Source organism: Malaclemys terrapin, chromosome 9 (assembly GCF_027887155.1).
Source record: "Malaclemys terrapin pileata isolate rMalTer1 chromosome 9, rMalTer1.hap1, whole genome shotgun sequence".
Taxonomy (NCBI): Eukaryota; Metazoa; Chordata; order Testudines; family Emydidae; genus Malaclemys; species Malaclemys terrapin.
The window spans coordinates 83,565,141-83,578,717 of record NC_071513.1 but is presented as its reverse complement, the minus strand read 5'-3'; the positions used below and the strand labels follow the sequence as shown (position 1 = coordinate 83,578,717).

The 13,577-nt window shown below is 42.4% G+C and overlaps 1 protein-coding gene across 1 annotated transcript in view; it reads right to left on the bottom strand.

Annotated features, from left to right (window-relative positions):
- The window catches only part of GFM1 (G elongation factor mitochondrial 1), a 48,275-nt gene extending 41,571 nt beyond the window's left edge, over positions 1 to 6,704 (bottom strand). The window contains exons 1-5 of the mRNA XM_054038865.1: positions 6,595 to 6,704; positions 3,796 to 3,948; positions 3,020 to 3,152; positions 1,068 to 1,272; positions 130 to 246 (exon numbers count right to left, since the gene is read on the bottom strand). Of these exons, the coding sequence (XP_053894840.1) occupies positions 130 to 246; positions 1,068 to 1,272; positions 3,020 to 3,152; positions 3,796 to 3,948; positions 6,595 to 6,669 (683 nt within the window). The 5' untranslated portion in view covers positions 6,670 to 6,704. The remainder of the gene's footprint in view (positions 1 to 129; positions 247 to 1,067; positions 1,273 to 3,019; positions 3,153 to 3,795; positions 3,949 to 6,594) is intronic.
- Between the last annotated feature and the right edge of the window lie 6,873 nt (positions 6,705 to 13,577).

The window sequence follows — 13,577 nt, the reverse complement described above, 5'->3', positions numbered from 1 at the left end:
CTCACTACCAAGAGAGAATTTTTTTTTAACGTCTTTTTTTTTGGCAACTTGAACAATTTTCTAGTCAGTTTCAGCATTCAGCAAACAGGGAGTAGTCTCAGCAAATAATAAATGCCTTCAACCACTTACCCAAAGTCACCATCGAAGTATATAGCCCTTTGCTCAAGGAGATCAATAAGCCCCCTGAACTTTCCCTCCAGGCCAATGGGAATCTGGATAAAGGCTGCATTGTGATTTAACTTGGATCTGAAAAGTTTAAAAATATAAATTAGTTCTCAGTACAAGACAAGGGAGCATTTTAATTCATCTGTCTTACCTGAGTCCTTCAATAGTGTCCCCGGGACCAATAACCTAGCCTCCCCTCACTCAAATGAAAAGCCTCACTGGCTCATGTCATAGCATGAGAGCCCCAGTGAAACTGAAATGCTGGCAGAACATCAAGGTTTGCTTTCACCCATGTTAGTTTGTTTTCAATAATAATTTTAATCCAGGGGGTTACTTCTCCCTCAAGTGCGTTAGTACTTTGGAGCCAGCTTGTTCTTCTATTACGAATGGAATCTCTGCACACACTTAGAGGATGGGGGGAAAAGATGAGATACAAGGCTAAAGACAACCGCCTGCCCCACCTTTAGGTCCCTACTCCTTCTCCATGGGATACTGGAACAACACATTGCAGCACTATTATTATCCTAGTGCAGAGGTAATCTTCTTATTAAATCTTTATAAATGACTCCATAAACATCTCCATTATCATAATGAGTCCAAATGAGGCACAGACCCAATTCAGTAGCCATGAAACTGGCTTCTTTTTGGTAAATGAAAGTGGCATAACCTAGGCTGACATTGACAGCTATTTTATCAATGGGAGAGTTATTTTGGTACCACCTTATGGTGACGTTAAAGAAGAGTTGTTTCTGTTACCTTGCTACCATATGATGTAACCTGAAGCTATGCATTGTTCTCAGAACACACAAGCTAAACAGGCTCATTAACATCTACTCTGAACATCAAGAAACATCACAAACAGTTTGGAACTGCACTGCAAACAAGCTAAACACATTAGTTACCTCAATTGTTGCACAGCTCTGGTTGGATTTGAGCCCATTCTGTCCAGTTTGTTGATGAATGTTAAACATGGGACATTGTAACGCTTCATTTGTCTGTTCACGGTCATTGTTTGGCACTGGACTCCTCCAACAGCACAGAGCACCAGGACAGCTCCATCAAGAACTCTTAAAGCTCGTTCCACTTCAATTGTGAAGTCCACATGCCCTGAATGAGAAAAACAATTTTCTGTGATGTTTTAAGCTGCAGTAGGGAATTACACTCAATTGGGTTGTTTTCTCTTCTGTATCCACACGAATAAGTCTTTAGCTTACTGAAAGGGACACTGTCAAGTCAAATTTTGGCCAAAAAGGAATTCCACTGGACAGCGTTTTGATTTTATCAGATAGAAATCCCCATACAGTGACTACAACTCAAACACTACAACATTATACTAGTGCAAAAAAGCCAGAAATGGAAACTGATTTGAAACAGACTACTGTATAAACAAAAATGAAACAATCACTGATACCACTGCTGATCATGATTACTAATATTGTCTCACTGTTTTCTTGTGCTCCCCATCTCCCTCTGTATCTGCTGTCTCTTGCCCAACACTTAGATTGTAAGCTGTTGGGGCAGAGGTTGTCTTTTTTTTCTGTGTACAGCACCTAGCACAATGGGGTCCTGGTCCAAGACTAGGGCTCCTAGGTGCTATATTAATACAAATATAATAAGAGTTTATTTTTCATAGACTATGGTGACAGAAGTACAAGATATAAACTGCAGTAAAAAGTGAAACACAGATCTGATATTTACTATGCTTCCAGTTTCAGCAATTCAAGGTGTTATTAGAAGCATAGGTGAGGACATTGTACCTTGCCTATTTACCAGATACTGCTTAGGTACCAACAGTCATCTTCTCTGTCCCATAAATGTGGTTCATATCTGTTCTGGAGGGATCAATGTTAAAAGTAACAATTTTTTGCCCACTGCTATTCAGCCTTGGTCTCTCTTTTAATACTGCCAACAAAGAAGCTAATTGTCCACATAGTTAAAACCATCACAGTTGTCTACCAGAAACCAGGAACCACAAATGCATTTCACAGGACACTGAAGAATGGTAAAGACATTAAGCATTTTCAGTCTATACCAAAAGTCCCTAATTCCAATGAGCTTCACGTGGGAGACCCCTGCATGGAGGCTCCTGCCAAAAAGGGGGCCTTGGAGACGAAGTGCTCTGTATCTTAAGCCATTTCAACTGGGATTGAGATAAACATTTGGTCCAGTTGCTCTACTGTTCTCAACCACATTCTACAAGAGATGACTGTCATAAAAAGAATCTAAGTCTGTATGTTTGTCATACTCAACCCTCAAACAAGACTCCAGTAGAGCAGTGAGTTTTCCATGGTTATCCCCAAGTACAGTAGAAACATGCAAAAGTGTCAAATACTTTTTGGAAAAGGCTGCTGGGAACAGAGCTGTAATACCTTTCCGCCTTTATTATGCACTGTTTTGATGGTGCCATTAATGTGCATTTATAGACCAAAAGAAGTCTGTGCCTTGGCCTGAGGAGCTTACAAACTACACTGAAACAAGATGCAAAAAGACTGTGGACAAACCTGCATTCCACAGTTGGTGAGGCAACTAATGATTCCCAAAACAATTACATACTGAATTTCCTCTGCTCTGTTGATTTCCACACTGGCAAACAGACAGAAACATAAACATGGAAGTCTCTGTTCAGTGCAACACTTTGTGTGATCAGCTTAGATAAACAGCTAGATTACTCAAATATCAGAAGGGTAGCCGTGTTAGTCTGGATCTGTAAAAAGCAACACAGGACTCTCTGTTGCTTTTAGCTAGATTACTGTTATCAGATTGGAAACTGTGGTGGGGGAGAATCAATGTCTTCTTTGGACACAAGATATTTTGGTTAGGGTAGCACTTACAAAGTTCTCAGAGTTCACATTACCTGGTGTATCTATGATGTTGATGTTGGTGTCCTTCCACATGGTATATGTTGCTGCAGACTGAATTGTGATACCGCGCTGTCGTTCCAGCTCCATAGAATCCATGACAGCCCCAACTCCATCTTTACCTTTTACCTAAAGACAAAAAGCAAAGCATTTACTGCAAGAAAGTCTCCCAATGGTTTCAATGAGAATTTTGCCTGAATAAGCACTGACTAAGCATCTTTCACACAGGCAACAAAATTCAGCTGAGTTAGTGGCACAAGTCTACAATTCTAACTAGCTTTGCTCTTTCCTTTGCATATCATTCCTGAAGAAGACCTGGTGGTCAAAAAGCCATTGCAAACTATTTCTATTTCACTGTGAATTTAATAAGCCAACATATCTGGAGCCAGTGAGCACATTCTTTATGCTTTCTATTCCAGTTTGTCACGTTCACCTTTGACTGCATGGAGAAGTTTTCCATTTATGTTCGTGGTGGGTTTGTTGGGGTTTTTTGTTTGGGAGGAAGGGGTTGCTGGGGCATGTATGTGACAGCAAATGTGTGTGACTTAAGGGAGGAGTCAAAGAGCAACATGAGAAAGCTGTCTCTAGGATTCCCCACTTGGCTTGTATTTCAAACAGGATCAATGGGCCTTTAAGCACAACCTTCTCATTCCATTCAGTACTCTTTGTTGTTCAACAATTCTAGACAACCCAATAGCTGAATCATTGCATATAACGTTCAAAATCCCCACGCCACCAAAATGAGTGTCATACCAGTAATTCAGAGACAAACCTCATGCATCTGTGCTATCCTCCCAGTGTAAAAAAGGACTCGTTCTGTTAATGTCGTTTTCCCAGAGTCAATGTGAGCAGAGATTCCAATATTGCGAATCTTCTCATTGGGAATGATTCCTGAAGAACACTGTCTGCAGCCGTTCAAGAGAAACTGAAAAACAAGAGCAGAAGGCAGTTCAGCCCCTTTTGTCCATGTCAGAACAATGGCTCACCATAAGCATGCCTCAAGGAAGGTAACTTGAGACCAATAAAGTGATTCTTTTCTCTGTTTTACTGTGATAGGAAATAAATCAATTAATCTGAGCAGCCTTAAGCATATTCCAGAACCTCCACCCAACTAGGGCAGCAGACAGCCTCCAATTTAAGGCCCAATCAACCCTGCACTTAGCCTGCCACTCCCTCGGGCAAGCAGACAGATGCTGCAATGAGGTTTCAGAGAAACTTGCTCTCTGCACCCTCTTGCTTTCTGGGATACCAGGGAAGATGCTGCACACATTCAAAGACAATGTGTGAAGTAGCAGTCTTATTTTTCCCTACATTTACCAGCTATTAATTCACTCAAGCAGCCTCCTAGTTCTCCTGTTGTGAGGAGGGCCATAGTGTGGATTTAAGAGGTCTTTGGACAATGTATGAAAGTCTATGCCTTTATGCCTAACGGGAGCAGCAGAGAGACAGTAGGCCGCAAGGTGACAGGAGAGATCAGGAACATCTGAAAGTGAGCAGACAAGATAGCCATTATTGGTGAGCTCATCCCTAAAAGTGTTGTGTGTGTGAAACTGAGGACTTGGACACTTATAGACTCACCCTGTCTCCCTTCTTTTCTATCCCTTCATTCCACACTCTGTTCTCTAAGTCTACCTACTACTTTCCTTAGTCTTACTTTCCATGCTGTAAGATATTGCCCTCCATTTAGTTTCCTTTTTTCCATTCATCTCCTCTTAATTTCTAGTCAATGACAATGTGTCCATGGAAGTGCTCCCACCATTATTGGCATCACTATTACAATAATGGTAAGAGGCTTAAATAAAAAAAGTAATCTCTGTGCAGATGAAGTCCCATGCCAGTAACCTGCAGGTGAGAAGCAAAACCCATAGGGAGGGCAGATGAGGGCGAAGGTGAATAAGCATAGAGCAGTTCTGTGCAGAGGCAGGTCAGTAACAAGAGGGGACTAGGAATACAATTAACAGAATTTACAGAGCCCTAAGAAATATGAACCACAACTGCAGGAAGAAGGGATCTGTTCCTTAGTTTAGAGCCCTCAACTAAAGTGGGGGGGGAGGGGGGTTAAGCATTATATTCTAACATTGTGTTATAGTAGAAAAGCAGCAGCAACATACTGTATCCAAGTGAGACTGGGGGGTACTGAGTTGGTAGAATGCAATTATCAAGGCAATGTTAGGAAGCGTTGTCTGGTGATTAGAGCTGAGGTATAAAAGCCAAAATTCTTTAATTCTGTTTCCAGCTCCATCATTGAGTCTGCATGACCTTTAAATCAGTCATGTCATACTTTGATGTCTGTAAAACTGAGATAACATTTATCTGCCTCACAAGGGTGTATGCAAGGTCTACAGGGACACTTTCAGATCACTTCAGACATAAATTTAAGTTTTGTGAACAAAGACTTAAATATATATATTAAGGGCATTTTTATTTCCAACAAAAGCTTTTATTCTTTGTTTGGATTTAAACATTATCCTGTAGTGTTTGCAACCCAACCACTGCAGGATTGTTCTAGCACTTGAGAGCCACAAAGGGCCACTGACTAAACTAGGATGTAATTTGGTCAAGATGCAAAGATTAATCCCATACTCTTGCCAAGAGTTCCACAGGTTTAAGGTTTGTCTACCATTGCACTTTAAAGCTTGGCTTTGACTCAGGTTTGAGCCCTAACCCCCCTTCCATCCAGACACATCAGTCTAACTCAAGTCAGTGATCACTCAGGACCAGAGTCCTAAGTCTCTACTGGGCGGGGGGTGAGTCAGAGCCAGAGTCCCACTGTGATTCAGGTCCAAGCCCTGTCATTTTGCAATGTGGACACATCTCAAACTGCAGACCTGAGTATGGATGCTTTTGCACAGCTGTAAAACCCCAATCTTGTAATTATAAACCCAGGTTTACAGTACAGTGTGAATGCTAAATTGTGGACTTGGAAACCCCACAAGCTTAAGTCCCACAAACCTGGGTTCACAATGCAGTGTACCCATACCCTAAGTGACCATAAAATTTTATGAGTTGGGCATAGAACTCTGCAGATGCCTGCTGTTTTGACAGGGCGCGGGGAGGATGTTCAGCACATCTTTTGGGTGGCATATGAGATGGGTTGCTCCACTTTACACACACTCAAACCCCCTTAGTTCTGCTCTGAGCCTGGGGTCTGCCTGGAAGTCTGCCAGAACTGTGATGCTTCCCCTAGACTCCATGAATCCCTGCCCATCACCCATCCCATGGGGAGAGGGACCCATCCCAGGCTTCCCCCCAAAGATCACGAATCCTGCCAAACACACGTCAGGGAGGCGAGTCCGGGCTTTACACCTAGTAGCAGAGGGAGCGTGGTATTCCCTCTGGAGCTGTGCTCCGGCTCCGCTCCAAAGCCCCAGCCCGGACAGCCCTCGCCCCGACACGACGGCAACAGCACCTAACGCCACTAACGGCCAACAGCCCCGAGCGGCCGGGGCAGGAACTGGCCCTTTGCCGACACTCCCCGGGCCGGGGGCTACTCTCCCACGCAGAGGGACTCCGGCCCCCGGGCCAGCTTGGCCCCGCGGAAACAAGCGAGGCTGCTCGCCTCGCCCAGTACCTGCTGCCACAACAGCGCCGAGCCCTGACGCCGCCGGGGCCCCAGCACCAGCCCGGCTCTGAGCAGCTGCAGCATGGCGCACCGGTCCCCCTCAGGCTCTGACCGTCAATGTCCTGCTGCCCGCGCGCTTCCGGCCCGGCTGGGTAACACTTCCGGGGCACGGAGGGGACCAGCCCGGCCACGGACTTGGCTCCTGGCAGCGCCACCTGTAGGGCGGGAGGGGCAGGGGGAGGGCTCGGCGAGCACGGGGCGCTGCTCCAGCCACCGGGATGAGGGGCTGTGTGGATGGGAGCTAGGCCCTTCCGCTTCGTGTGGCTTCCATGGGGCGCTTCCCACTGGCGGGGGCAGTTATCATAATTAATGAATGCCTCGCTCTCTGCTAGCACGCGCCATCAATGGAGTGCGCAGCGCTTTACAAAGAGGTCAGTGTCGCTGGCGTCCTTTTACAGCTAGGGAAACTGAGGCACGGGCAGTGAATTGCCCAGTGGCAGCATAAGGAAAGGTGTCCTCAGGATTGCCAACCCCAAGCATTCGATAAACCTGGCTTAAAAATCACAAGATTTTTTTAATAATAATAAATATATTAATTATTAGTATTAATACAATAATAATAATAATAAAGGTTGGATTCTGTGTATTGGCCTCCTGGATTATAAGCCTTAGGGTGCCCGCAAATTACATTTTTTCAAGCTTCATTTTCCTCAACCATGAAGGTTAGAAAGTTAAAATTTTTAAAAATGAAAGCTGTGATTCTCCTGTAATCACTTGATTCCAGGAGCTGGAGCTTAAAAACTACACCAAATATCATGCGAGTTGTTGACAGTGTGACCATGGTGAGAAAATTCCCTTCCCTGTCCTACTGTGCTGTCCACCAGCACTTTTCAGGCTAGTGAGGGCTGTGTTTCAGTAGTACTGTAGGTGTATAGTATATTAAGTGTTTTGTATAAAATATATTATTAATACAGTGTCCTTTCTCACCCCCAGACACACTGATTACAATATCTAGATTAATCTGGAAAACAATGTCTTAATTCAAATCTAGGCACAGCAATAATGAGATGGAGTGTTTATACCGGTTATTTATATTACAGTACCCCCTAGAAACAGTATCATGTTGGGCCCCTTTGTGATATAAGTGGGATGGGTACAAAAATTAGTTAGATAAATAGGACTTTTCTGGAATGTTAAAGACTAGTCAGTGGTGGCCAAGCAGTTGTCAGTAATAGGAAGAATTCAGTCCCAAAAATGAACAGGATGGAATGGCTTAAAGGCATAAACCAAGTATAAAGACTTAAGACACCCTGGAATCATAAGTTTAAATTGCAGCAAACCCCGCTTACTGTCTTTCTAAAGTAGGAAAATATCATACCATACCATGCACTGTAAATGTGTGTGAAAGGGAGGAGGATGGGGCTTGTGTGTCTTTCTGACAAAATCTTAAAAATTAAAGCTGAGTCAGTTCTTTGTTGACAGTAAAGGTCCATTGCACTGATTAAGAAACATGTATACCTGAGGGTACCTCACTGAATTCCCCTCCTGCAATACTGCAGTGCATGTGGGTGCATTTCAGGGGTACTGCTTCGCAGATCATTTGGGATAAACTGTGCTATAAATATGTAATAGAAGACTTGAAAAAAATACACCAAACATCTGCTAGCCAGACCCTGAAGTACTAGGGATGGGATGAAGGTGGACACCAGACAGATCCAAGGACAACATCCTGGTAAGAAGCCTGCTGCAGCAAAAGGGCTGGAAGGTTTCTGAGATTTTTACTAGCCAGAAACTGCTTGTGGCCTTAATATTCCATATGTCACTGACTGGTATATATAGCAATTGTTAAGCTTCCTCCTTGTTCTAACTGCTGAAAGGGAAAAGGAACCTCACTATCTGTTCTTTTCCCAGAGGAGACTCTTCTCTACTGCAGATGTGGAGGATCCCACCTATTCTTCTGTACACAGAGTTTCCTAGATGTTATAAGGAGGCAGGATGTCTGTCTCTGATGTTCTCTACCCCTCCCCTAACCTCCTGACTGAGGGTAGAAAGGTCTCCAACTACTATCTTTCCCAAGAGCATCCTGCCTGCTGTGAGAGGGCAGTCTCCATTATTCTATTTCTCCCCTCCCCTCTCCCCATCTTCTCTGGACTCCTGGCTTTTGTGCAGAGGGAGAGAAGGAGGGCTAGGGAGTGTGGATGGATGGAGGGAAAGATGTCAGCACTGCATACCTTTTCTTTTAGTAACTCCAAGGGCTGCCTCTGCAGCTGCTCGGAACTTGCCATACAGGAGGAGGATGTTGGACAGAGAGGTGCTCTGTAACTGTGGGGCGTATTTCTGCTCCTCCCTCAGATCACATATCTGGGCAGAGATCCTCTGGGCCGCATCCACTGGCTTCCTGGACTCCTTCAAGGAGCAGTGGGCGCTGTCCAGGGTTCTCTGCTCAGTGTCCTCTTCTGGATCCCTGATTTTGACCCTGTAACCCTCACTCCTGTTTTCCATTAGTTGTTTCCTGACTTCAGTTGAGACCTGGATTCAGTGGCTCCTCCCCTTAGGCTGGGAGAGGGGCCTTTAGACGTGGGCGGGCTTCCGCTCATCCACTCCCCCCCTCCTTCCCCAGAACTCAAGAGGTGCTCAGAACTTTGTCTTGCAGTGGAGGAGTAAAATTGACATATTTGTCAGTTTCACTGCTCCATCTTTATATGTCACTGCTTACACTGAGCAGCAGCAGAGGCACTAGAGCTGGATAGCAGCAGGAAGAGTCCTGAACTAGTTGACATTCTTATAGCAGTCTTCACAATATATGGATTTATTTTTTTTTAATGAAAGGCTATATTCTGCAGTAATTTATGTCATGCACCCTCCTTCACCAAGAAAAGTTCCCCACTTGCCAATGGTAAATTGATTTTCCAAGCCCCAGTGTAAATCATTAAACCATTTTCAAAGAGGGCAGGGGAAAATTAAAAGCTAGGCTGTGCTAAATTCTAATAATTATTTTATCGGGAGACACAATTATGGTGGCTTATCGGCAGCAAGGAAGCAGAAACATTCAGAATATTTGCACTGTCACTGCTATACAGTTTTTGATTATACTATGTATTGGTGCATAAGCACAATACATGCATTACACTCTGCCACCTATTATAAGCAGTTATCACACCCTGAACACAAATATGTGCCAAAGTGGAAGATTTAAAACTTTAATTTGGTTTTTAATGCTGTGAAATTCTCCTCAGAGTACACTGGATCTGTACTTCAGAGCAGGGCTTAATGATGGCAAGGAGAGATGTATAAACATTCCTAATGCAGTATGTTGCGCTGGGGCAGGCAGATGTGTTTGATGCAATAAGACTGAAATTTGAATATCTAGTGACCTAAATTGGTTAAAACATTGTCACAATAGCTATCCTATAAGTACCATCCCTTAATTCACTGCTATTCACCACTGAAAAAGGTTATCATATTTGCACTTTTCCATTTTTTTCAGAGTAGTTATCAGCATTACAGCCATCATGGAAGTCTGCCTAAATGGATCACTACTTCATATGTAGTTCGTTCCAAACAACCTTAGATCGTTCTAGTAATAACAGCAACTCTACTCACAACTTGAACTTCAGCAAGTTGAACAGTCTTTTTCCAAAGGAAGGCAGAAAATGTGTTTGGTTCTTTGGATAGGAATATATATTCTTCAGTTATTTTAGTTCAACTTTTAATTTGTTAGTATGTTTGGAGATCAGAGTTATTAAAAGAACCAACTCTGGCCTCTAGCCAAATAATTCATACATTTGTGTATCCACACCTCTCTGTACTGTACTTCTATGTTTGGCATTCCTAAATTGATTGGTAACTTTAGATACGTACAAAATGTATATGCCATGGCACATACAACACAAAGCTTGCAAGGAGTATCCATGTCTGGGAAATTCCTTTCTGATTGAAGCCTTCGTCAGCTGTTCTATCATAAATGTCAATTACATGATTTATTGTCCTTGAAGTTTAACACATGCTTTGCGCGGTGGGTGGGTGGAGTGGGAGGAAGGGAGGATAGAGGAACTACTGCAGCACTTACTGTTTAAGTGTTCAGGTGCACATTAATGTACAGCCAGGAAACAAAAATACCTTGATGGAAACTAAATACACCATAAATTTCTGCCCTTATACTCTTGTATCCCCACAAGTCAATAGCGCTGAATAGGCAGAATTAGACTAAGTTTTGTACAAATAAATCCATTTTCTTTGTTTATATTACTATTAAGGAAACAGAACTTCAGCTACCAAGTGCGCCAACACATTTTGAGAAAAATTTGCACTGAGCAGCTGAGACACACTGTACAAGTCACTTCAACTCTCTGTGCAAATTTCCCCTCCTACTCTTTGTGTCCCTAATTGTAAACTCATCAGGGCAAGGACTGTCTCTTATTATGTGTTTGTGCAATGCTTAACATAATGAGGTTTTTTTTATCTCAATTGATACCTCTAAGTGCTACTGTAATACAAATATTATGAACCTTCATCTAGTCAAACTGGTACATTGCGTGTTAGAATTTGTGATCTAATTTGGTGTCATCTTACTCCTGCAAGAAGTTCTACTGACTCCAAAGGGATTGCTTTTATAAGTAGGGCAGGTGTAATTTGGCCTTCCAATAAGAAGCTTCTTGGCTGATGCTTAAGAGCTTTGCTGACTCAGTGCCTGAGTATTCAGTTGCACAAATACATCTGAGGACTCAAAATCCAATGTGATGTAAATTTAAATTTTACATGCACAGATGTCTACCTAGTTGATGCTGTATGCAAATATACATGTAAATTGAATGTTGGGCACCAAAGTTCAGACACCAGACTGAGGCCACTGGGAAAATTAGGCACTAAATATTGAGTTTTAATAACAGAATACTGTAGGGTTGTCACAGGTTCTGGAATCACTACACTGGGAAAATGAATTCATACATATCCCAACCATTGCAGCTTCAACCATAAATCTTTCATCAGGCAGGTGGAAGAACAGGTTCTTTCCCTAGTGAAACTCATTTCCGGTGTGTCATCTTTTACTCTGCCAGGGTAGATTTCACTAGTCAAGGATAGGTATGGGGTGCAGGGGTAACCTCATCTGATGATAACCTCATGTGGAGCATTTTATATCTCAGGTGCATTACCACTCAAAGGAATAGTCTTCAACCATCCTACCTTCAAGAGCACAGAATTATTTAAAAGTAAGCAAAGAACGGGATAAGTGTCAGATTTATAAATTTAAGTAACTACACACAGATCAAGTTTGTTACTCACCAAGGATTTTTTTCTTTTTAAAATATCCAACAAGAGTTTCTGGATATGGCTAAATAGTTCAGAATTAAACCCTCCAAAAGACAGAGTCTCATTTTGGGTGAATGCTAGTGTTCAGCTAGTAAACACGTTTTTCTCCTGCCTCACTGCTCCTCTCTATTCCTGCAGCATCACTCCATCTCTAGATTTGTACATTTTAAAATATTGATTTGGTTAGTCACTTCAGGAAAATGTTAAAGAGCAAAAGATTCTAGTGTCTTGGACAGAAGACTTTTTACACAATGAGGCTTTCATTTATACCACATCCTTGAGCAAAGTATTCTTTCAATCCTAGCACTAGTCAGGAAATTCTCACCACCCAGCAGGGTGTTCATGATCAGAGGCATTACTTCCTTTGCTAGTGGGACAAACTGGATTTAGGTGTGGACTTAAATTTATCTTCTGAGGCTTTGAAACTTTGAGATGACATCCTCAAACAGCTTTCACACTGAGTGAAAACATGACCTATGGCACAAGAACTAATAGAAGTTTGTTAGAATATGTAATTTTATTCTAGAACATCTCTGCACGTTACAATGTCAACTGAATTAGAGTTTGACACTTTCAGTGTCTGTCCCCTAAGAACATTTGAAAAACGAAAAATAGTACAGGGAATCACCCTCAGGAAAATTTGTGGAAGAGTTGGCACTTTTACTGGTATATTTTAAATACACACAAAGGTATCTGCTAGTTTTCTTTTTTTAAGAGTCCTCATGAAAGTTGCTAAATTGAACTGCAGTAACATGTAGAGCACAATACAATGTGTTTGAATCATGACCTACGAGCAAGGGGTCCCAGCAACAAGGAAGGACTAGCTTGGAAAGGAGGAGGGCTGATGGCAGCCCTCCCAAAAGTTTGAAACTTTAGGAAACAATGTTCTCGACTTTACAGTTCATTGCCAGATATTTCCCAAATGAACTAATGAAGTTGCAATCTAATTAAAACCAAGCTCCTCCTATCTTGTCTTTATTCCTGCATGGCTAGGACAAGGCAGTAATTCAATGTGCATGTTTATGCAATCCCTGGCCTCTGCTGAGTACTGCATTTGGCACTAATGCAATTGTGATTGGGGAATTGTATAGATAAGGGGATTGTTGATATGAGAATACGGAGCCTGCCTTTCACATAGAGGCTACAAATTCAAGGTCAGTAATGCCCAAATGTTACAACCATTTGAAAGCCATTCAGTGGTTGCTGCAAAAAGAGTTAATGGTCTCTGTGCTAATGCATAAGCATCAATATTGTAAAAAAAGATTGGAAGAAGCCAGATAACCTGGTGAAGCCAGAAAGAAAAATACAAAACAAAACCCAGCCAGGTGAGAAACTAAGCTGAATACAGGAGATGTTTCATTTGCCTTGACTTAGGAAAAGAACTGTAACACTGGACAGCCTGAATCTGAATTTTCTGTGATGCCACGCATTAGTCAGTGATACTAAAGAGGAGTACTCTACCAATTGAAAGAATCACCTGTCTGAAATCCATCCTAGTCATTGCACAGAGATATTAAGGATAGTTTTCCTATCTTATCCTTGTTGCATTATTTTAGCTGCATGTTTTTCTTTTAACAGCCAGCACATTTACTTCCCTACAGAATATTGCTGTATGAAAAAGTATTTATAGCAGCCCAAACCAAACACAATGCACATTGTGGTACAAACTAAGCAAAAAAACA